This window comes from Zingiber officinale, chromosome 5B, assembly GCF_018446385.1.
Source record: "Zingiber officinale cultivar Zhangliang chromosome 5B, Zo_v1.1, whole genome shotgun sequence".
NCBI lineage: Eukaryota > Viridiplantae > Streptophyta > Magnoliopsida > Zingiberales > Zingiberaceae > Zingiber > Zingiber officinale.
The window spans coordinates 136,919,172-136,944,634 of NC_055995.1; the positions used below are offsets into that span (position 1 = coordinate 136,919,172).

General features: G+C 42.8%; 2 protein-coding genes across 2 annotated transcripts; one reads left to right on the plus strand and one right to left on the minus strand.

The window, feature by feature from the left end:
• Nucleotides 1-2,031: 2,031 nt before the first annotated feature.
• LOC121987918 (BRI1 kinase inhibitor 1-like) lies at nucleotides 2,032-3,124 on the minus strand. The gene has a single exon (XM_042541621.1). It carries the CDS (start codon nucleotides 3,047-3,049, stop codon nucleotides 2,156-2,158), a length of 894 nt encoding a protein of 297 aa, XP_042397555.1. The 5' UTR covers nucleotides 3,050-3,124; the 3' UTR covers nucleotides 2,032-2,155.
• An 11,245-nt stretch (nucleotides 3,125-14,369) lies between these two features.
• Nucleotides 14,370-19,675, plus strand: LOC121986259 (putative fucosyltransferase-like protein). The gene is made up of 7 exons (XM_042540126.1): nucleotides 14,370-14,819; nucleotides 15,114-15,274; nucleotides 17,407-17,648; nucleotides 17,894-17,998; nucleotides 18,258-18,414; nucleotides 18,885-19,112; nucleotides 19,201-19,675. Exons 1-7 carry the CDS (start codon nucleotides 14,487-14,489, stop codon nucleotides 19,454-19,456), a joined length of 1,482 nt encoding a protein of 493 aa, XP_042396060.1. The 5' UTR covers nucleotides 14,370-14,486; the 3' UTR covers nucleotides 19,457-19,675.
• Nucleotides 19,676-25,463: the final 5,788 nt, after the last annotated feature.

A 25,463-nucleotide genomic window follows, 5' to 3' on the forward strand; every position in this document is an offset into this window, starting at 1 on the left:
TTCTCCTCTGGGCGGAGTAGCCTCTTACAGCGTTGACAGTACACAAGAATAGAAAGCACAGAAGGAAATGAATTATAAGTTCGTTAATTTAACTGTGCAGATCAGTGCTATATTTATAGCACTGGTTGGGGCGCCTCGAAGGGGTTCCGGGTGCCCTGGGGGGATAAAATTTTATCCCCCAACGATCAGATCGTGTTTGACGCGATCCTGGTCAAAATCCAGGTCCGGGCGCTCAGAAGGGTTCCGGGCGCCCCGGACTGCTCCGGGCGCCCCAGACTGCTCCGGGCGCCTCGGAGCCCAAAGTCAACAGATGTTGACTTTTTCATCTCCGGTTCAGCTTGTCTCGATCCGGGTCTCGTTCGCTCCGGCTCCGCTAGCTTGGGTGATCTCGGCCATCCTGAATAGGGCTCACCTGAACCCAAGTTCCGGCCTTCTCCTCGAGCAGCCTTCCTTCCCGGGTTCTTGTCCCTCGAACGCCGCGCACGTTCTTCTCGTCCATCGGTGTACTCTTCCGCGGTCACCTCGTCCCTCGGACGCACCGAGCCCGTCGGCTCTCTCCCTGTGCCGTACTTCTCACTAGCCGCATCTTCCGCTCGACTTCCTATGTTCCTAAGTTGCTGCACACTTAGACACAAGGGTTAGACAATGCAGGACCTAACTTAGCTTGTTTGATTATATCAAAACACCTTGGGGTTCCAACAATAGCGGCATGAAGGCCGAACACACTCTCGGCTCGCAGGCTGGAATATAAGCATAGTACGATACCTGAACCCTTGGACGACGACTGCTTGGAGGGTGACGATGCTGCCCGGAGATGTCGGCGGCTGCGGCAGTGGCTACCAGAGATGCCGGTGCGGGACGCTGGAGGCGTTGGCTACCGCTAAGGGCGCCTAAGGGCGGCGGGCGCCGCTAAGGGCGGCTGAGGACGGCGGTTGCCGCTAAGGGCGATTGAGGGCGGCAGTTGCCGCTAAGGGCGACGCCGAGGGTTGCTGGACGCGGCGGCGAGGGACGCTGGACGCGGCGGCGAGGGCCGCTTGATGCGACGTCAGCGTATGCGACGACGATGGAGGTCCAGGGCGAGAGGCCCCTGCCGTGCGAGAGAAGGAGAGAGGAGGGAGGCGGCTCGCCGGTGGCAAGGAAGAAGCGGCGGTGGTTGTGCCTCCTTTGCATCGTGGTGGCGGCGAAGAAGCAAAGATACGAAGCGGCCGCCCGGTAGCAGCGCCGCGATGAGGAGAAGAGAGGAGGAGCGTCGGCGACGAGGGAGAGGGAGGGAAGTTGGCCGGTGTCGGCGTCAGCTTCCTCCGCGAGAGGGCTGGCGGCACAAAAATCTTGAACTCCCCCCTCTTCTCTGCATTGTGGTGAACAGTGCTTATAAGCATTATTAACCCTAAAGCCCTCATCCTTCCAAATAACAAAAATGGCCCCCTCTTTCTTCTTAATTCCTCCCAAGCCCCTAAAGTTATATCCACATTAGATATTAATCTGAGAAAAATATTTAATGCATTGTGGATGCTCTGATATGGTAATGATGAAATTTCTACAAGTGCATTACTTTAGGGATGAACTAGGAAGACTGTAAATATAATCATGTTGTTACTATAATAAATAATAAATAATAAATAATATTATCATTAAGAAAAGTAAAATAATAAAAGTAAAGTTTGAAACTTATATTTTTGACCATTTTAAAAATTAAAAAGGACATTTAAAGAAGCATATTTATTTGGCAAGATAAACTTCTTTTTAACATTAAGAAAAAAAATAAAAGATGGAATTGACAAAAACCAATCTTTATTTTAAAATCATGAAAGTAAACTATTTATGTTCTTTTAGTAAATAAAAAAAAATCATATTTTTAGTATTGACATTAGGAGCAATTTTTTGGGGTGATTTTAAAAATAAGTGATATTTTTCAGAAATAAAAATTTGAGGAAAAAAACATATTTTTTCTGATTATATAGAAAATTTACCATCAAACTTTTTATCTAACTTTCGATGAAATTTTAATAACTTTTTAAAGATCATTCTCAGTGAAGTAATCTGTAGAATTTTAGGAAGAAAACAATGGAAAACAAGCAAAATTAATTGGTTGACTTCCACGCGTCATCTTCGTAGTTGCCGCCGTCCTGCCACCTCATCAACATCCGCCTCCACGTCACGTCTCGCCGGCTCTCTGCTTCGCCGCGACGGCGATGGAGTTCTTGCAGTGGGCGATCGCCGCCTGGATTGCGCTTTGCAGCTCCTCCATCGTGCTGCTGTCCGACGTGGAGGTCGACGAGACGGTCATCGAGGAGGCCGAGAGGAGGCCGCTGTTGGATGGCGACGTCCTCATCGACGCTGGGGCCGACATCTGTCCTTTCTTCCGCCGCCTCCACTCCCCCTGCGCCGCCGCCTCCGCCTTACTGTTCCGGTTGGAGTGCCCCGAGAAGGAGCACGGCCGCCGTCGCAGGTCGTCGTCCTCGTGGCGCCTCCGCTCCCTCTCCCTCTCCCCTGTTCTGGAGAAGAACAGGAGCTCCACCAGGTTCGCGTACTTCCGCAGAAGCCGAATCACGTCGATCCCCTTCCTCTTTCTGTTCGTCGTCGTCGTCGCAGCCGCCTCCGCGCCCTCCTTCTCGTTGCGCCTCCTCAACTTCCCGAGGCCGAAGAAGGCAGCCAAAGCCGACGACGGCTTCGTCGCTCTGCTCTCCTCCTTGGCGCCGGCCTTGCCGGGGTCGAAGTAGTTGAGATTGCGATCGCTGTCGGTATGCCCGAGGGGGAACCTAAAGTTTTCCAAGGAGATATCAGAATCCCGCGGGGGGCTGCCGGGGTGGGAGAGGAGGTGGAGGGGCAGGAGGTGGCCGTGGAGGAATATATCGTCGGCGGGGGCCAAGTCGAAGGCCCCGGAGGAGGCAGAGGGCGACTTGGCGGCGCTGCCTCTGAGCGTGGCCGGCGAGCTGAGAGTCTGGAAGGAGATGGTGAAGGAGAAATCGTGCGAGGGGGAAGTGATCGCCGACGGCGGCAGCGGATGTGGCGGTCGTGGTGGAGAAGTAACCTTATCCTCTATCTCCATGGCCCAGAATCAATCATACACACGATATACCAGATGAGGTCGGAGGAGATATATCAACCCAATTTGAGTTTGGCCATGTATTTTTCATTAATTATTTCACAAGAAAATTATATATATACCCTCAGAGAAGAAAAGAGAACGTATACAAGACAATAACATCAAAAAGTCTAGTCTAGTTCCTGATTTGACTCAAAGCATATATATATATATATATATATATAGAATTAATGTTGAAGATGTACTTTGTCCTCGTGCATGCACCTACGTGATCTCTTCGTCAGTATGCCCCTCTCTTTATGCATGCACGTGTGCTGCTTAGTGCTTAATTACTAACGGCGGGTGGAGGAAGCTAAATCGGCCGTCACTAGGTGATTACTCGATTAATTCGATTCATAAATTAATTAAAAATTAATTTAATATTGATTAACTGAATCAAATAAAAATTTTATTAAAATTGAATTAATCAAATAAATTATTTTAATTAACATCGAATTAACTAAATTTATTTAAAAAATAATAAAAATAATTTATATAAAATTAATATTAAATTAATCGAATTAATTGAATGTTGATCCTTAACTGCAGCAGCAGCAGCAGCAGCATGGAGACGTGCCCTGCATCCTGCTTTTTTTTAAAATTTGGTTCTCCCTACGGTAGCTAGCTAGTTAGCCAGCTGGTCCTGCGAGCAAAAGTATGAGTCGAGAAGCATCCAAACAGATCGGCCCCATGCGCATCCATTCCCATTCGATCTTTCTCACATGGAAAACAAAACAAGAGAGATGCCCAATCAAGTTGGAGTTGGGTTAGCTAGCTAGATGCATCCATCACACTATAAATAAATACCTTGGGGCCGGGAGTGCAAAAGCTACCATGGTGTGTCCCACATTTGTCTTCGTGATCAGGAGAGAAGAGAGAATGAATTGCAAAAGCTACCATGGCCGTGAAGCAATGAAAGAGAGAAGTAGAAGCTTTCCTTAGCTTGTAAATTTTTAACGTGCCATTGTAGGTATCAAGGTAAAAGAATGACTTGTGAATTCTTGTATTATGCCGAGTCTTAATAGTTCGACCTATCTATTCGAACGATAGTAAGTAGAACCGAGAGTTTCAAACTCAAGATCCTAACATCTCCTAATAACGACCTTACTGGCTAATTAAGCTAGCTCACACACTCCATTGAGAGTTTCTGGGTTGATAGGTGATCCTGTCTGGAAGCTGAGAAGACGAATTTGTCGGTGTGACGTGTCTGGAAGGTTGACCGCATCCCCATGACCCGGTCGATGAGCTGTCCGCTGTGTTGACCAGATCGTCAGAAGCCCTCCTCCGGTCAACTGTACCTGTATCCAGCGACCGGGTTCCCCCGGTCTCTGGTACCTCGGTACTCGAGGCGAACCCCACAGACATATAAGTAACCACATAATAACCCGATAATAATAAAATAAGTATGAAACGAGTGCAATGACGTACCCTGGCCCAGGGGGGCGCCCTCGGATGGATGGATGATCTGGTCGTGGTGCTGATCGAGCCATCGTGCGGCAGCATGTGCTATGATGCGGCAGGGGTCCAAGGAGACGGCTCATAGGCCGGCAATGGTAACAACACCTCAGCGGGAATATCACAACGGCTCATAGGGCGGCGTATAGCGCGCAAGCCAGATAGTGCAGATGACTCACAAACATGGTAATGGTGTGACGAATGAAATACCACGGCCCGATAGCCGGATCCACATCAGGCTGCCGGAGGTGACGGCGCTGGACGCCGGAGGCGCTGTCCGCCGGAGGCACTGTGGCGCTGCTGGAAGAAATGTTGCTGTCCACTGGGGGCCTCGGCAGTGGCATCCGTAGCCGCCGGAGGCGGCGTGAGGCAGCGGTGATGGCCGCCGGGGGCGGTAGCACCCGCCGGAGGTAGTAGCGCCTGCCGGAGGCAGCGGCAGTGGCTGGGAGAGAAGGTGACAGCGGCTAGGAAAGGAGGCGAAGGCCGCAGGAGGCGGCGTCGTGCCCGTCCGGTGGCGGCACCACGAGGAGGAGAAGAGGAGGTGCTTGCGGCCGGAGGGAGAGGAGAAGGAAGGCTACGCCCGGAGCGGCTGCGTGCGTGAAGCGGCGGCGCAGCTCGTGAGGAAGCTACCAGTGGCGGGCTATGCACGCGATGCTCGAGGATGGCGGCGAAAGATGGGAGATGAAGCCCCCTTCCTCCCTGGCGGCGCCCCTCCCCTTTTACGAACCGGCTCCCCCCTCCCTCTTAACCCTCAACATCCCCCCCTTTTACCCAAATGCCCTTTGACTTCCCCTTAATTCCTCCCATGCCACATTCATATCCGGATCACAAGCCTCCCCTTCAAGTCTAGTCGAAGGAGGCGTGAGTCCGACTGACTGGACAGTCTATTGCAAAGAATTGAACCGCTCTCGATGTCAAAGATAAATCGCTGAACCAATAATATAATGTCGCTCGAGCGGTCACTTTAATAGTGGTGTCGCAGGAGATGGTAACGGTACCGAGCGGACCAAGTCTGTAATCGAACCAATGCCGAGTGCGCAGCCGCGAAGATACCGACCGGACGATCGAAGTGCTATCGATCGGATGGATAGATGCTAGACGAACGCTGTCGTGCGATCGATCGAAATGATGCCGATCGGATGGATAGATGCTAGACACGCTGTCGTGCGAGCGACCGAAATGATGCCGATCGGATGGATAGATGCGGGGCGGACGATACCGCGTGTGCGACCGGAATGATGTCGATCGGTCGGATAAATGCCGGGCGGACGATACCGCGCGTGCGACCGAAATAATGTCGATCGGAAGAATAGATACCTGGCCGCGACGACTGCTCGACCCCGAACGGGGGAGATAGATGATCATGAATCTGGTCCATGACCAGCGAAAGCCGCTCAACCCCGAATGGGGGAGATAGAATATCTGATAACTAGTCCATGCAGCGGTCTTCAAGCCGGGGTTTTATAGTCGCCGGTTCGACTCTCGATATTTAACGTCGGAGCTCGACGGTCTTCAAGCCGGGGTTTTTATAGTTGCCGGTTCGACTCTCGATATTTAACGTCGGAGCTCGACGGTCCTGAGGGCTAATTCAAACCCGGCCGATCGGCTCGGGGTCTTCGCCATCGAGCCCGTGGCAGCCACGGGCTCGTATATAAACCTCCCGGCCGATCGGCTCGGGGGCCTTCGGCTTCGAGCCCCTGGCTCGGATATAAACCTCCCGGCCGATCGGCTCGGGGGCCTTCGGCTTCGAGCCCCTGGCTCGGATATAAACCTCCCGGCCGATCGGCTCGGGGGCCTTCGGCTTCGAGCCCCTGGCTCGGATATAAACCTCCCGGCCGATCGGCTCGGGGGCCGAGCCCCTGGCTCGGATATAAACCTCCCGGCCGATCGGCTCGGGGGCCTTCGGCTTCGAGCCCCTGGCTCGGATATAAACCTCCCGGCCGATCGGCTCGGGGGCCTTCGGCTTCGAGCCCCTGGCTCGGATATAAACCTCCCGGTCGATCGGCTCGGGGGCCTTGGGCTTCGAGCCCCTGGCTCGGATATAAACCTCCCGGCCGATCGGAGAACAGATAACGGAAAGACTGACCTAGGTCATGAGGATAGCAGAACTATCCGGCGTCGTCCATCTTCACGTTCCAGATCAGGCGCGTTCCCACAGACGGCGCCATTTTGATCCTGGAAGGTTGACCGCATCCCCATGACCCGGTCGATGAGCTGTCCGCTGTGTTGACCAGATCGTCAGAAGCCCTCCTCCGGTCAACTGTACCTGTATCCAGCGACCGGGTTCCCCCGGTCTCTGGTACCTCGGTGCTCGAGGCGAACCCCACAGACATATAAGTAACCACATAATAACCCGATAATAATAAAATAAGTATGAAACGAGTGCAATGACGTACCCTGGCCCAGGGGGCGCCCTCGGATGGATGGATGATCTGGTCGTGGTGCTGATCGAGCCATCGTGCGGCAGCATGTGCTATGATGCGGCAGGGGTCCAAGGAGACGGCTCATAGGCCGGCAATGGTAACAACACCTCAGCGGGAATATCACAACGGCTCATAGGGCGGCGTATAGCGCGCAAGCCAGATAGTGCAGATGACTCACAAACATGGTAATGGTGTGACGAATGAAATACCACGGCCCGATAGCCGGATCCACATCAGGCTGCCGGAGGTGACGGCGCTGGACGCCGGAGGCGCTGTCCGCCGGAGGCACTGTGGCGCTGCTGGAAGAAATGTTGCTGTCCACTGGGGGCCTCGGCAGTGGCATCCGTAGCCGCCGGAGGCGGCGTGAGGCAGCGGTGATGGCCGCCGGGGGCGGTAGCACCCGCCGGAGGTAGTAGCGCCTGCCGGAGGCAGCGGCAGTGGCTGGGAGAGAAGGTGACAGCGGCTAGGAAAGGAGGCGAAGGCCGCAGGAGGCGGCGCCGGCCGTTGGAGGCGGCGCCGGCCGCTGGAGGCGGCGATAGCCGCGAGAGGTGGCGTCGTGCCCGTCCGGTGGCGGCACCACGAGGAGGAGAAGAGGAGGTGCTTGCGGCCGGAGGGAGAGGAGAAGGAAGGCTACGCCCGGAGCGGCTGCGTGCGTGAAGCGGCGGCGCAGCTCGTGAGGAAGCTACCAGTGGCGGGCTATGCACGCGATGCTCGAGGATGGCGGCGAAAGATGGGAGATGAAGCCCCCTTCCTCCCTGGCGGCGCCCCTCCCCTTTTACGAACCGGCTCCCCCCTCCCTCTTAACCCTCAACATCCCCCCCTTTTACCCAAATGCCCTTTGACTTCCCCTTAATTCCTCCCATGTCACATTCATATCCGGATCAATAGGAATTAGGCTGATACCTTTTGGACAACAATAGAGACCTATTATATCTAATGGGCTCTATTGAGACGTGTTGTTATACGGCCCATTTAAGAATAAATAATCTCACATAAAGTCTGTTTACTTTCTTACAAAAAGGAAAGAAAAACATTGTTTACTTGAAAAAGAAGGAAGAAAGGAGCCAATAGATATATATGGAAGGAAAACCAAAGGCACATTCACATGGCTTTTGGGCCACATGGTACTAACGGGACCTTTTGATGGTGATCATTAGGGCTGTAAATAAACTGGGCCGAGCCGAGCTTTAAATGGCTCTGTAAAATATTTACTCTTAACTGTGTGTGTTATTTTGCTCATGTGAGAAGTTTTAGTGGATTTTTAACTTTTTATTTTCCTCTATATTTGTTCTATATAGTTTTGTGAAAAATGCATGTTATTTTAAGCTTTCTCATTTTCTAATTTTTACTGACCTGTTTTGCTCATGCCTAGTTCAAGGTCAATTCTCCAAACAGTGCACTACAAAAATAATCATCTTTAGCGACCGAATATTCGGTCGCTAAAGAGTCGCTAATACAATTTAACGACCGATCAACGACGGAAAACAAAAGTCGGCATTTTTTCCGTCGCAAGATGTTTTAGCGACTGAATTATTCATTCGGTAGTTAATATAGCTATCGAAATTTAATCAGTCGCTAATTTTAGCGACCGAAAATATATAGTCAGTCGTAAAATAAGCAACGGAATTTTTCCTCTAACAGGACTTTAACGACCGATATTTATATTTCGTCTACTTTATTTTTGAGCACGTTGACATGTTTATCATCAATGTTTGGATATCGTCTACTTTATTGCTTTTGTTTTGTATCAACTGGATTTGGTTTGTATTAACTGGATTTGATTTGCATGTATAATATGTAACTTTTTGTGGTTTGTATTAACTGGATTTTATTTGGTTGACACTTTATGTTTTGACATTTCATTGTGCATATATGTTTGTAATATTGGTTGATGTTAAAGTTTATGATAATGTTTGTGTTGTCATGGTTGATTGTGAAGTTGGATATTGGTTAGTATGATATTGTGTTGTCATGGTTGATTGTGAAGTTTATTTGATGTCCGTGTATGATATTGGTTGTATTGTTTGTATAGTATTTTGTTGTAAATAGGATACAACAAATAGGAGCAGCTGTATTTTTCCAGGATTAGCGACCGAAAATATAAATTCAGTCAAAATAAGCAATGAAATTTTTTTCCTAACAGGACTTTAACGACCGATATTTATATTTCGGTCGTTATTTAACGACCGATATTTATATTTCGGTCGGTAAGTAACGACCGATATTTATATATCGATCGTTATTTAATGATAAATAGCGACAGAATTTATATTGCGGTCGTTATTTAACGACCGATATTTATATTTCGGTCATTAAATAACGACCGAAATATAAATATCGGTCGTTAAAGTCCTGTTAGGAAAAAAATTTCATTGCTTATTTTGACTGAATTTATATTTTCGGTCGCTAATCCTGGAAAAATATAGCTGCTCCTATTTGTTGTATCCTATTTACAACAAAATACTATACAAACCATACAACCAATATCATACACGGACATCAAATAAACTTCACAATCAACCATGACAACACAATATCATACTAACCAATATCCAACTTCACAATCAACCATGACAACACAATATCATACTAACCAAACATTATCATAAACTTTAACATCAACCAATATTACAAACATATATGCACAATGAAATGTCAAAACATAAAGTGTCAACCAAATAAAATCCAGTTAATACAAACCACAAAAAGTTACATATTATACATGCAAATCAAATCCAGTTAATACAAACCAAATCCAGTTGATACAAAACAAAAGCAATAAAGTAGACGATATCCAAACATTGATGATAAACATGTCAACGTGCTCAAAAATAAAATAACAACTTTCTTTATCCAATCCTGCATCAAATAAAATAACAATATATTATGAATTAAAACAAAAATAGGAAGAGATGTTTAACAAAAATATGGATCATGGAATACATGTTGCATATATACAGAGCTTAACTCTTACTTGCAATATATATGCACTTGATACGAGTCAAGTTAACTCTAAATCTAAAACTCTTTAAGAATTTTTTTAATAACATGATCTAAAATTTGAATAGAAGCTTACCCGTAGTGAAGAGGAAAGAGAAGTTCAGATGGACGATACGTCGCTTTGCATCTCATTTTGGTGCTGGAGTGATGGTACATCTACAAAAAATCACAAATTAAAATTTATATTGGAATCAAGGTAAATGGCATGTTAAAAAAACACTAGTGCTACGATCCTTACTAGATCAGGCCCAGCACACCTCATAATTTCTATTTATCAGGATGATTTGGGTCTTGAGTTTCCTGTGAATCAAAACGATGCGGTGTTGGAAAAGCAGAAGGACTCATTACTGAATAGCGATCAAAGAATTCTCGCATTTGTCGCTCAACGGCTGCCTTAACCCTATCATCCATTGATCGCTCAGATTGCTTTACTGCCGCCTTGAATCGATCATTCATCAATCTCTCAGATTGCTCTACTGCAGACTTGACCCATTTTGGATGACGCTTAGTAAAGTTGACAAACTCGTCAACTCCAGCATAAAATTCATCGATAATAAACCCATTTTCTAACCTATTGTACATCCAACCTTTATTCATATGCATTGTAACCTAAAAAATTTGCAATATTTTTTAAACGTGTAAAGATAAAGATGTATAACAATTCTATCAATAAAACATAATGGAATTCTATTAATAGTAATCAATGTTAGTATTAAATGAAATATACCTAAAAATACAATATCACTGAAAAGAAAATAATAAAAAAAATTGTGCCATAAATTTAGACAATGCACATACCTGAAATAAGATCTCAGACAATGCAGTATACTTGAAATAATAAAAGAGAGGAAGTTGGTTAAGCAAAAAGCAATTTCTATTCTAAAATGATGTCACAGCAAGTACAGGACTCATCCTTTTATATAGACAATTACTTAGCATTTGCTCTATAGAATTGCAATCATGGTATTGTCAAGGGTGTCAAATACTTGTATTTTACTTGCCACGATATCTTCAAACTGTGGGAAGATTTGAGATTATAGAGAGCAATTTCATGAATAAACAAAGCAGATGTAAGGGTTTATTCTCCAATGCAAGAGAGATTCTCCTTAACCAAGAGCAAAGTATGTTAGTGGCCTACTGACCACAGTAAGTTAAAATTGTTAAGGGAAAAAATACACTAATGACTAGAAGTAATTAATAGTTAGATCATTATATACTAGACGTAGGGAAAAACTCCTCAATTAATTCATCTATGAATAATGAAGGCTCTCTTGAGTAATTGACAAACAAATATAGCGAAGGATATCAGTAAAAAAAATGTACCCAAGTCATACGAGAGTTGCAACGGGCAAAGCAATGCTCTTTACCAATGTTGGTAGTGTAGGGCCAACACCTTCTACTCAAATGAGTTTTACTACAGTTTTACACTATATATATTGTCTAAGTCAAAATGTGTTCTCATCATAGGATCACAAACAAGAGAAACTCAGAATTTGTGCATTCTGATTATTGTGTTTTCATAACTTTTCATAGTAGCATATAGAGGAGGGTGAGCAATGTACACCGTCTCTTATGTCGAAAACATGAAGGCAGACCTTAACTAATATTTAGGGCCAAGGAAAGACCGGCCAAGAAAAGGCCGAGGTCAGGCCAGTGAAGGAATGTACATGTCAAGAAAAGGCCGAACTTAGGCTAACCGAGTTCATGCCAGCCAAGGAAAGGCCGGCCAAGGAGAGGCCGGCCAAGAAAAAGCCGAACTCGCTGACCGAGTTCACGCCGGCCAAGGAAAGGCCGGCCAAGAAAAGGTCGAGCTCAGGCCAGGCAAGAAAATGCCGAGCTCAGGCCGGCCTGGCTTAGGCCGACCAAGGAAAGGTCGGGCGGCGTTTATGGTGAGGAGGCGACACCGAGGAGGAGTGAAGGAATAGATGTTTACCCGCGCCGGAGAAAAGCTAACGCCGGAGGAGATCGCCGGCTAGAGAGTGATGACGTGTGAGAGAATGGCAGAAGGAGATCGGGCGGAGACGGGAGAAGGGGATCACGTGGAGATGGGAAGAGGAGTTCGGGATTTAGGGCTTGTGTGCGATTTTTGGGGAGATAATAGCGACTAAATAATTTATTCGGTCTCTATTTAGCGACCGCATATTTTATTCAGTCTCAATTTTGTGACCAAATTTAAAGTTTAGTAGTTAAAAATGCACAAAATTAAAGTTATATCCACACTTAAATTACAAAATTTATTTATTAATTTATTTTATGAATAACATTATTAGCGAAAATCACTTAATAATTTAACAAGTAAAATAATTTATTTGCATCGTTAAATTAGAGATCAATATTAAATTTAATTTCAATTTATACAATTTATTAACCAATTAGCCATAAATAATCTTATTAAACAACAAATTAAGTTAAACTTTAAATGATAAATATAATGATAGCTAATTATTCAACGCATTTGAATACCGTTATTTGTAAATTAGCTACAGCAATTAATTTCGATCTCCTAATTTAACGAAACAATTGAAATTCATTCGTGAAAGGAGATCGAAAAAGGCGTAACAATTGAATACTAACTTTTTCGCTAAAGCGGTCGCTATTATAGCATTTTCTTGTAGTGGTGGAATTAACCTGGCGGCGGCGGCGGCGGCGGCGGCGCCGGCAGCCAAAGAAGACGAAAAAGGCCAAAGAAGAATGTGGTGAAGGATAGAGTTGAACAGGCAGGAATCTGCCAAACTTCATCCACTCAAATTCATTCTTCATGTTTACGATGATGAATATACTGGGGCAAAACCAAGTAGACTAATCACTTTGAAGTTCGAGTACTTGGTAAAATTAAATGTTGTTTGTGTGTCGGGTTTGAGGATACAGATGAAAAATCATACAGCAATATCTTCTGTAACTTATTTCCAGATGATGCTGACTTGGATCTTCCTCACTAGGTATATCATTTTCTTTTCCTACCATGTTTAATATCATATTCTAATAATTTTTATATGTGAGTATGTTCGTTTCATGTTTTAATATAGGCACTCTGGTATTCTACATTAACTTGCATGAAACTTATGTTGTGATATAATGCAGAGCTTGCATTATATCACCACCAGAATCGTGTTCAGACCATTTTGCAGAGAATTCATTCAAGGAAGAAGGCTCAGATGGCTCTTGTGTGAGTCAATGATCCATGAACTTTTGGAATTCCTGAATGTTTATCAAATTATGAATAATCTGAGACAGTAACTACTATGTATGACTTACTAGTTGATCCTATTTTAGTTGACAAGCATCTTTCCAATGAACTTTGTGCAGTGCAGAAAGCATTTATCATGAAAGTATTTCAAAATAATCGATTGCTTATGACTGCACATGGTATTCACTTAAGAGTTTTGTTTCTCCTGAATATTGATTGTTATCTGAAGCTGCATTGATTTGTTATTTCATCAACTAGAAGACACGTGGTTGTTAGCACATGTTTTTTTAGGTTTGGATTTAATTTGGTTTACAGGGAGCATCTCGATTCCTTGGCAAAGCTCAAGTGGCCTTTGCTAATTTATGATAATGTTCCATGGGCCTTGCATACTCCTGTGTGTACCTTGCAAAAATGGTTTCCGGCTGGGCTCATTCCTGACTCATCTTTCTTAGCTTCTATAGCAGGACAAGCTACAAACAATGTTGATCTTGACATGGACCGGAGATCAGTTACGTCATGGGAGGTAGAAAATTCAAGAGAAGATGGGAGATCAGTTACCCCTCGTAAGATTTGTTCAAGTAGAACTCAAGGTTTCTCTTGAATCTATCCATCCCTAATGTTAGTCAGGAGATGTTCAACAATACTTAATCCAATATTGATCCATTGGCAATGGTTGTTTGCTTTGATAATGCTATCAGCAGGTTCTCAATGCTTGTCGACTAGTTTCTTTTTCCAATCCAATGTCAATGAACTTAACTTTTGGTTCTTAGTTTAGTTGATTGAACCGATTGGTCTGGTCGACGGTTCTCCCTTCCATGTATCGTCTCATCTCTTCTTTCCCTCGACAAGTTTAAATTTGGAGTAACTTGAAATTTGAGAGTAAATTAGGAAAATAATTATACTCTAGAAGGTGATTTGGCAAGAACTAATAGTGAAGGAGTGTTTAGTAAGGAGATAAATATAAATAGGGATGATTTTATAAAAAAAATAAATGGATGGGCCTGATTGAATAAGGATTTAGCATTGTCCAATGCCGAACCAAACCTGGCGGACCCGAGTGGCTTTGCCAATCAACCGTCTAAACTTGGAAAATTCGATTCTTAACCAATCAGTGACGCCCACGTCTCTTCCCGGCATATGCTATTCTAATGGAAGAACGAGTATATTTGGGTAGGTTATGTATGAGTGCAATAAAATTGAAAGGTTATAGTCCTTTCTGAAATGAGTCAACAAAGACCGAAGCAGGAAGGAACAAGACTAGCAGGAGGAGACCCCAACCACTCCAGCCACGGGCGCCGGGCGCCGCCTCCTCCTCCTTCGAACGGCGTAGAAGTGCATGGATAAGGAGAGAGGATCTCCCTTGACGGGCGTGCCGCCCCGCGGCCAACATCGGAGGAGGTGGGCGAGCCTTATCCCTCTGCTGGTAGCCCTCGCAGTCATCGGCGAGATCGCCTTTTCGGGACGCATCGACGTTACTGAGAAGGCTTCCAGTATGATAGATCAGTGGTCGACCTCTTTGTCGTCGTCTTCGTCTTCGCCTTTGATCCCGGAAGGGTTAGTGGATCCGGAAGAGGTCAATAAGTGCGAGGAGTGGTTGGAGAGGCAGGACGCTGTGCCCTACTCCCGAGATTTCCAGAAAGATCCAGTTCTTGTCTCCGGGATGCAGAAGGTGAGAGTTTGCTGATCGTGTTCTCGTTTGGAGGAATTTTTTGGATAATTTTGACTAAGAGTTTGGGTAATTGCTGTTTCGATTATAACTAAATCTAGATGGATAAATCATAAGGCGAAATCAAAAGTAATATTTTGTTATCGGTTTCCCAACGCTACCAGTTGAGCGTTTGACTTCTCTTCCTCCTCATGTGCTAATCTTAACATTTATATCTAGCAATTGATCATGATATATAGCGTCAAATTGAGATGCTCCATTATATTAAATGTGTTAAATGTTCTATTTCTGATTCAGGATTGGAGATCTTGCTCAATTGATTGTCATTTTGGTTTTTCAAATGAGAAGGTACCTGATGCTTCATTCGGGTTACCACAAAATCCAGCTGTTGCTGCTGTTCTAAGATCCATGGAATCATCACACTATTATCCAGAAAATAGTGTTGACGCAGCACGACGGTGGGTAAGCACAGTTTGTTCGTTTCATCTTGAAAGATTTAGTTTTTGGATTTTATTTTCATTTTAGTATCATCTGTGTAATATGACTAGTTCACAACTTCACAGTAGTTTTCATTTTCTTTTCTGTTTGTATGGTCAGCATAATCTAGCAATTTCTTGTGATGATGGCATTCCCTTGTCTTTTGACACTACGACTTGTTAGTTACTTCCTTTGAGCTCACTGACTTTAGCTTTTTTCTAACTCTTAATGCTATGTAATAATGAAAAGTTTTTTCTTGTCATCATAAAACAATTATCAAAAATATAAGATTTACCTACCATTTTGTGGAATCTATGGGAATACAACCAATTATATCATCATGCTACTTCTATACATTTGTGGAATCTTTGGGTAAAAATGTTCAAAAACATGATGCATTCATGAACCAGTACCTCAATGGAGTTTGTTGCAATTAGTTGATCATACACATACATTTTGGTCAGGTTCACATCAATAAAACTGAATAACAACCAGTTGTCAAGACTTGCAACAAATTATATATAAGTGGTCACTTAACTAGACTTGATGTATGAGAGGAGGCTAACTGTTTCTATCTTGCTAGTGTTCGTAACTAAAATAATACCTCCAATTAAGTGAAGTCAGTCCCTATGTTGCTCTCAATGTCGGACCCGTGGCGGCCGGCAAGAGGGGGGTGAATAGCGTTGCAAAGAAACACGAACCTTCCTCGAATTTTATAGCTTTATTAAACTAACACTTGCATAAAATAAGTTAAGAAATAAACTAAGAGTAGAGGCACGAAGGGGTTTACTTGGTTACAACCGGGGAGGTTGTTAATCTAACGAAATTGAAGCTCACTATCAAAGTCTCCTTCAGGCGGAGAAGCCTCTTACAGTGTTGATGGCTCACAAACAAATAGTAGAACAAACTAAAAGCATTTACAAGTGTTGTCTGAACCATTTGGACCAAGGCTGTATTTATAGCCCTGGTTGGGGCGCCTGAGGGATAAACTTTTATCCCCGTCACAACGGAACGCACCACGTCGCGTTTCGGATAAAATTATGCTCCGGGCGAGCAGGACCGAAAAATCAGCCTTTTGTTGATTTTTCGGTCTCGGTCTTCCGCTTTATTTCCGCTTGCATTGGTCCAGATCTTCCGCTTTAGCTCCACTCGTTTGGGTGATCTCGGCCATCCGGAATAGGGCTCGCCCGAACCCAACTTCCGGTCTTCGAACAATCTTCCACTCCGACTTCTCGTCCCTCGGAAACGCCGCGTGCCTCCTTTCATCCGCCCGTGTACTCTTCCACAATACCTCGTCCCTCAGACGCACCGAGCCCATCGGCTCTCTTCCGTGTCGTCCTTCTCGCTAGCTGCGTCTTTCGCTCGACTTCCTCTCTTAAGTTCCTGCACACTTAGACACAGGGATTAAATATCAACAGGATTTAACTTAACTTGGTTGATCACATCAAAACTACCTTGGGGTACTTACACTCGGTCTAGCCATTTCAGCTTGCTTATCCACATGTGAAGGAGGGTTCTAACAATAAAAAACCATAGTTTTGGCCCTTCCATTTCCATAGATTTTGAGATTTTTTTTGGATAAATGGTCATCCTATCCAAGTTAGCATTGTAAACACTTGTTTTTCTTTGAATTTATAGTATGTATCTGAGCAATCTAGTCTTACATCATTTGAGAAATATTCAAATTTGAAGAATTCTGCTCATGTTTTTAGACTGTTATCTGATTAAGGAAACTAATATTACTGCGTGAGTTTAAATTAACATGTTGAAGTTTTTTTTTTTAATTTACAATTAGCATAATAGAAGCCACTCTTCTTTTAATGGTGAAAGAAACATATAAATTCAGGTTGTTGGTTTTTTTGTCTCAAACTGCTCATGGGTCTCCCGATTTGCTACTCTTACTTTAGCATACTGTTTTGTTATTTTTACTACCAAATTGATTATATCAATCTATCTTTTTTTTTAAAAGGAGATTCAAGAATACTTACTTTTTAACTTTTTGCTATCCTAAACTATGATATATGGGCATGCTTCATTCTTTACCATGCAATCCTTTTCCTTTCCTTTTATAATTGACCTTCTACTTTGGCATTAACCTTTCTGTCTTGGATAGGAGAGGGTATAAAGTTGTAATGACAACCAGCCTTTCTTCCGATGTACCTGTTGGTTATTTCTCATGGGCTGAATATGAAATAATGGCACCTGTGCGTCCAAAAACAGAAGAAGCACTTGCAGCCGCTTTCATTTCCAACTGTGGGGCTCGCAATTTCCGTTTGCAGGCTCTTGAAATGCTGGAAGAGTTGGGCATTAAGATTGATTCATATGGTAGTTGTCACCGGAACCGTGATGGTGATGGTGAATACAATGCTCTACATCTTGTTGTTTTTGTTATATACTTGTGTTTGGTCCTCGATGAACAAATGATTAGCTGGGTCATGAGTGCTTATTGTGGAAGCAAATAGCTGGATCATATACAGATCATCTTTCTCATTATGATCGGTTTATGTTACTACATTCTTCTTATGGGTCATTCAATGTTTTCTCCATAGTTTATAACTAGACTACTTTACTGTTTCGTGTGTTTTCTTATCTGGATGCAGTGAACAAAGTTGAGACTTTAAAGCGCTACAAATTTAGCTTGGCTTTTGAAAATTCTAACGAGGAAGATTATGTCACAGAAAAACTTTTTCAGTCACTTGTTGCAGGTGTGCTTTTCAAACTAATATTTGCAATACTGACAATTCAGTTGCTTTTCATTGCGGCAATGCATTATTTGTTTTATATTTCCTTACACCGCATCTTGAAGATCTAGTAGCTTGCTAATATTATCCAAAAAATATAAATAATGTAGATCTATAGATTCTACCAATCTCAATTTGTTATCTGTTCTTAATCCTCATTCGTGTCTTTGAGTTTCTCTATTGTTTGTGTAAAAGCATTTTGTTCCCTTCCTTTACTCTGCAGGGACTGTTCCTGTCGTCATTGGTGCTCCAAATATCCAAGAGTTTGCTCCTTGTCCTGATTGTATTTTGCATATTAAAGAGACCAAGGATGTTGCTTCAGTTGCAAAAACCATGAGATCCCTTGCATCAGACCGTGTTGCTTACAACCATACACTAAGGTAGATACTTGAATTTTGATCATGCTGCAAAAATTCTTCCTCGGTTTTGGACTTTTATGATCCAGATCACTACTATGCAACTTAAATTTTCTCATAGTTCATCTTTCGACAACTCACTGTAATAATGAATGAAATGATTGCTCTATCTCTTGATGTTACTTGAAAATTGTGAGAAAAAATGAACTACCTATCTTGTACCAGTACTCATCCATCATTAAACATTTAGCTATATGACAAAAGGAAATTAGCATCGTCTTTTGTGCTTCTTCCCTGAAACTCCTATGCTTGTTGCCTTTTCTAAGCATTCTTTTACTTACGAGTTTTGTATCTTTTATCCTCTTGAACATCAGAAGAAATAGATGATCGAATGGTTTGACAAGGCCATAAAGAGGAATCTAACTGAAGCACAATTATCAGACTTTGTCTTCTCAAATCGATATCTTCACAAGTTAGTTCCATTTTTTATGTAGGTGGAAATATGAGGGTCCATCTGATTCATTCAAAGCCCTTGTGGACATGGCCTCTGTACATTCCTCTTGTCGCCTTTGCATACATCTGGCAACAAAGATCCGCGAAAAAGAGGAAACAAGTTCCTCGTTTCAGAATCGTCCCTGCCATTGCACCAGCAAAGCAGCAACAGTCTACCACTTGTTTGTCAGAGAACGAGGTCGATTCAAAATGGAGAGCATCTACATGAGGCACATATCCATTGTCGAATCTAAAGCTTCATTCTTATCGCATTACACCTACTGCATGATTTTTTAACAGCTACATGATCCATGTCAGATCCGGAAGGCTAACGTTAGAAGCACTCGAATCTGCAGTTCTTGCCAAGTTCCGATTGCTGAATCATGTGCCCATTTGGAAGAACGAAAGGCCAGAAGTTTTACGAGGAGGAAACGACTTACGGATCTATCGAATATACCCGGTCGGCATCACCCAGCGAGAAGCATTGTATTCATTCCGATTCAACAACGATGCTGAGCTCGAGAAACACATCAAGAGCAAACCGTGTGCGAAACTCGAAGTTATTTTCGTGTAACCGAGGCCTGCTACTGCTTCCTATACAACAAGATGATGTGCTGATGAGCTAACAACAACGCATCTGATTAGTTTCAGAATCTGATGGAATGTTATTGCTAGCTGGTATATCTATGTTTCGGTATATTTCTAATTTTTATTTAGAAATTACGTTGTGATCTGAAGAAACAATAGTGTAATTTGTGATGAGAAGCAATCAAGCGACCGATGTTGAGTAAAATCATCTTTTCTTTTGGTGTAATTTTTTTTTTCAGATGAACAATATGTTTTTCTTTACTGAAACTAATTAATCAAATAATTTGATGTCATTTACTTCATCTTCGCATTGCCTCACATTGCTCAAGATCGCGTTCCTGCCATTCTCGGAAGCACTGCGCCGGTGCTGGGGCACGAGGAAGCACGGTTCTGGTGACGCCACTCGACGGCACGTGTCGGCTGACTGCATGTGTCGCAGCAAGACCCATGGCTTGAGCCCGTCGAGACCCTGCGCCACATACCCGAAGGTCAACCAGACCGACATCACAAGGACGTCGCTGAGGCGCCAGCGCCTTCACGTTGTGGCCCCGCTTCTCCATCGCCTGTGCCTCCTCGTGGCTCGGTTGGAACACTTGGACGACCTCCCCTATCGCTGTCGCCTGCTGGCGGTACACCTCCCTGATCCGCTTCGAGTATCCCGACCTTAAGTTCATCACCACCATGGCTTTCACCTTCGTGTCGACGGAACTTGCGACGTCACCAATGACTGCCGAAAGCACGTTGGTGCTGAGCGAACAGTTCATGACCTGGTTCAGCATCTGGTCGAAAGGAACAGGGAAGTTGTTGAAGACCCTGATTTGGATGCCCACTCTCTCGTCGGTGTTGGAGTGTATACTAAAAGCCTAGCTTTTGTAAACATTTAATTTTGAAATAAAAGAATCACATTGGTCAATATCTACATTTATTTGTTAAATGTAATTGTTCAATTAATTTATATAAGTAGATAACATGGTGTGTGGTGTCACACTCAGAAGATCATGTTGTCGATTTTTTATAAATTATAAACAGTTGCTCATGACTAAGATGGAAAGGAACAAACCATCGGAATAGTCGTAGTGTAATTAAGTATTAGTTTATCTTGATTAATAAATTACACTGGTACACTCTAAGTTTAATGAGTAGGACCATTTAGATAAGTTATTTTTGTACTGACTTAATAAAAGAACTAGATCTTAGTTATTATGGAAGTGTGTGCTCTTAATCCTAATATAATAACAAGCACATATATTTAATATTTATTTCTTTGACTTATCAAAGGGTGAGGTTTAGCTCGATAAATCAATATGTCCGATAAGTTGGGAAATAATATTACTTATAGTGTGTGTTGTTGATTATAGAAGGAATATGTGTCCTAGTTATTTAGGTTGAGAATGTCCCCAAGATGAGCTCATAAGGATTGTCATGTTAAACCCTGCAGGTGAACTTAGTCCGACATGACAATAAAGTTGAGTGGTACTACTCTTGGAGCGAGATATTAATTAAGTGAGTTGTCAGTAACTTACTTAATTAGTGGGCATTCGTAATCTTAAACACAGGGAGACTAACACACTCATGATAAGAAGGAGCCCATAATGTAATTTGGGATTGATGCGGTAGTGCGATAATAACTCTATAGTGGAATAAGTTATTATCGATGAACTTGAGTTGTGTGTTCGGGGCGAACACGGGATACTCAAGCTCATCGGAAGGCCAAAACCAATTTCTCCTCTAGGTCCCTGTCGTAGCCTCATTATAGCCTCAAGTCCATCCAAATGTAAGGCTCTTCTTGATGTCTAAGAAGTGGGCCGGTCCAATGCTTGATGACCAAGCAAGGGTCGGCCACATCCTCTTTATAGGGGCCGACCCTATTGTTTGGTGACCAAGCTTGTAGGGGCCGGCTAAGATTAATTCAAATATGAGGGTTGTTTTGAATTTTTAAAATCTTCTCTTTGTAGAAAACTATAAGTTTTAAAAGAGAGATTTTAATTTTAAAAACTTTCCTTATTTGAATTTTGCCACATGTTTTAATAGAGGTTTTAAAAGTTTTAAAACTTTCCTTTTTTAACCATCCTCATGGTTTAAGAAAAAAAAGGAAGATAAGTTTTAAAATTAAAATTTTCTATCATCATGTTAAAAAAGAAAATTTTATAAGAGAAGTTTTAAATTTTAAAACATGGTTTTAATTTTTAGAACTTTCCTTTTTAACTCCTACTTTAGGAAAGAGAGCTTGTAAAATTTTATAAGAATTTTTCTTGTAAAATTTTATAAAAAATATATTTCCTTTTTCCCTTGATGAGGTGGGCGGCCACCTTGCTTGGTGCCCAAGCAAGGGGCCGGCCATATTAAAAATAATAAAATCATCACAAAATCAAAATTGGTGATTGATTCAATCAAGAGGAAAGAAAAGGAAAAATAAAAAGGAAAGAGGAAAAACTAGGGGTGATTTTATTTTTTGTAAAAAGTTTTTCCTTATTTGCCTTGGGCAAGTAATATAAAAGAAGGGGTGAGGGGGGCTTCATGAGACACAACTCTTATTCGCTTGCTTGGAGATCTTGGTGTGTTCGACCCCTTCTCCTTCTCCTTTCCCTTTGCTCTTTTCTCCTTGGTGGTGGTGGTGGCCGGATTTTAGAAGAAGAGGAAGAAGCCTTTGGGTGGTGTTCATCTTGGAGGATCGTCGCTCACACGACGTCCAATGCGAGGTGAGGAATACGGCAGAAGATCTCGAGGTCATTAGCTTACAAAGAGAAGGTATAACTAGTAGTTTTCTTCCGCATCATACTAGTTATTTTCTTTGTAAGAATTCTAAATACAAGAGGCAATTAGATCTAGTTTATCGAATTTATTTTTCGATTTTATGTTTTCTTCTTTTTCGAATTTGTGATTCGATTGTTCTTTATGGTTAACCTAGAGTTATTTAAGGAAATTAAATATTAGCTTTCCTTAAAAGGCTTTGACTAGATGGTGGTGGTTACTCCCATATCCAAGAAGTCCATGTGCCTCGCTATGCAGTCCTGGAAGTCAATTTTGAAAATTAATATTTAATGGAATTAATAACATAGGTGGATTTGAATCAATAGTGTTAAGTTCCGCTTGCGATTCAAATCTAAATCATTAAGAACGGATAAGTTAAATTTGGAATCAATGATGTTAAGTTCCGTCTGCGATTCCTAATTTAACTTCTAAATAGCACAATAGGTTATTTAAGGAAAGGTTCGACACTTGTACAAAAAATTTTGTATAATGGAACCGGTACGTTTTCCTAGGACTAACCAACAGTCAGCTCGTGCCCACTCGAGATTTACGCAAAAGGAAATGCCCCAATGCTTACAGCTCTCCCGAGCAGATCAACACACCATTCTCCCAAGAGGTACTGGAGATAGATTGCCGAAATACTACCACCCCTTGGCAATAGGGGAATATGTTGGGGTAACTTATCCAGAGGATCACCTACTAAAGTTCGAAAACATCGCCCTCCTTCACCAATATACGGATGGCATGAAATGTCGAGTGTTTTTCACTATACTCTCTGGCTTGGCACAAAGGTGGTCCAAGCAACTTCTAGCTGAATCCATCTATAGTTTTAAGATTTCCACAAGGTCTTCCTCTATCATTTCGCCAGCAATCGTCGTTACCACAAGACCCCCTTGAACCTCTTTTCACTCAAATAGGGGTCCAAGGAAACGCCCCGGGCTTACATCAAGAAATTCAATTAGGTGACCATAGATATTCCCTCGGCCACCCTAGAAATTTTGGTGAGTGCATTTTCCCAAGAGCTCACCAACAATGATTTCTTTCAATCTCATCAGGAGGCCTCCAAGAGATTTTGATCATCTACTGAGCCAAACGACTAAATATATTAATGTGGAGGAAGCACGGTCTGTTGGGAAGAAAGAAGTCTCCACGCCCGCTCAAGCATCTGTTCCCAAGTGCCGAGCACCATCTCCACCTCTTCCTTATATGGGGCCCCGAGCGGGTCCTCCCCCACATCACCCAGAGCTCCGGCCTCAAGTTATACAACATGTGGAGGCCAAGCAGGTGGAATGCCCTGATGCCTTAGATGGACTCCACCCAGATTTTGTACCTACCACCACTTGGCGACCCACGACATTGTTGGCGCTCGGAATTCCGTTCTGTGTAAATCCCCTGTATAAAAATTTGTACAAGGACAGAACTATTCCTAGGAAACCATTTGCTTGATCAGACATGTGTTTGATCAATCAAGCAAGTTCTTGATTGATCAAAACACACTTTGATCGAAGCACAAGATCGTAGCCTCTTGTGTTGCTATTTCAGGATCCATGCAAAGAAAACAAAACTAGTTGCGTTGCGGAATAAATAACTAGTTGTACCTTTCTTCGTAAACAATGACATCTTGATCTTCTGTTGTATTCCTCTCCTCTTCTTGGACGTCGTGTGGGCGACGATCTACCAAGACAAACCACCCGAACCTTCTTTTGTTTCCAAGCCGCCTACCACCAAAAGATGCAAAGAAAAGGGGCACCTCCTTCTTCTTCTTTTCCTTCAAACCGCCGGCCACCTAGGGTGGTTCTTCTCTTCTTCTTCTTCTCCTCCAAGCTCCGGCCACCAAGGGAGATATGCGCCGGCCCTAGAGGGAGGAAAGGGAGGAAGAGATGAGAAGGTGGGGCGCCGGCCCTAGGAGGAAGAGAGGAGGTGAGCGCCGACCCTAGGGGAAAAGAAAAGAGAGAAAAGAAGAGATGAGGTGCCGGCCACAAGCAAAGAAAACAACTCAAGAGAGATTAGGTTATGGTGACATGACTTCTTCCCTTTTTATAACCTTTGACATCAGATAAAAGAGGAGAAATATTAATAGAATTTTTGTTTAGAAAAAAATCTCTAGGAAAGAATTAACATAATTCTTTTTAGAAAAATTTCTTAGGAAAGAATTAATATAATTCTTTTTAGAAAATTTCTAAGAAAAAAATCAACATAATTCTTTTTAGAAAAATCTCTAATTCTGTTAAGAAAAATTCTCCCTTTTTTTTCTTTTCTTTTATCTTACTTTTCTTTTCTTTTTCTTTTGTTTTGGTCCGCCCCTTGCTTGGGCACCAAGCAAGGCTTGGCCGCCCCCTTTCTTAGGTAGGAAACAAAATCAAATGAGTGAATACAAGACTATGTAGAGGCTACAACAGGGACCGAGAGAATAAATTGGTTTTGACCTCCTGATGGACTTGAGCTTCCTGTGTTCGACCCGAACACCCAACTCAAGTTCATCAATAATAACTCATACCACTAAAGAGTTATTATTGAACTACCGCACCAATCTCATATTACAATATGGGCTCCTTCTTATCATGAATGTGTTAATCTCCCTGTATTTAAGATATCGTATGTCCGTTAATTAAATGAGTTACTGACAACTCAATTAATTAACATCTAGCTCCAAGAGTAGTACCACTCAACCTTATTATCATGTCGGACTAAGTCCACTTGCACGGTTTACATGATAATCCTTATGAGCTCCTCAAGGGGACATCATCAACCTAAATAAATAGGACACAGTTTCCTTTTATAATCAACAACACGCCATATAAATGGTACTATCTCCCAACTCATCAGGCATATTAATTTAACGAATAAATCTCACCTATTGATAAGTCAAAGAAATAAATACTAAGTATACGTGCTTGTTATTATATTAGGATTAAGAGAACACACATCCATAATAACAGAGGTTCTGTTTTTTTATGCAGTCAGTATAAATCGAACAACCTCAAATGGTCCTGCTCAATACACACATAGTGTACTAGTATAATTTTATAGTCAAGATAGACTAATACCAAATTACACTACAACCGTTCCAATGATTTATCCCTATCTATCTCGGTCGTGAGCTACTATTTATAATTTATAAGGAACTGATAATATGATCTTCTGTGTGGCACCACACACCATGTTATCTACAATATAAATTAAATGGACAACTGCATTAACATATAAATATAAAATGTAACATTTGATCAAAGTGTTTCTCA

Coding starts and splice junctions, on each gene's coding strand:
- LOC121986259 (XM_042540126.1), top strand. CDS start 14,487: ATGGATAAGGAGAGAGGATCTCCCTTGACGGGCGTGCCGCCCCGCGGC. Junction 15,275..17,406: donor AGTGTTGACGCAGCACGACG/GTGGGTAAGCAC, acceptor TGTCTTGGATAG/GAGAGGGTATAAAGTTGTAA. Junction 18,415..18,884: donor GCTTACAACCATACACTAAG/GTAGATACTTGA, acceptor TTTTTTATGTAG/GTGGAAATATGAGGGTCCAT.
- LOC121987918 (XM_042541621.1), bottom strand. CDS start 3,049: ATGGAGATAGAGGATAAGGTTACTTCTCCACCACGACCGCCACATCCG.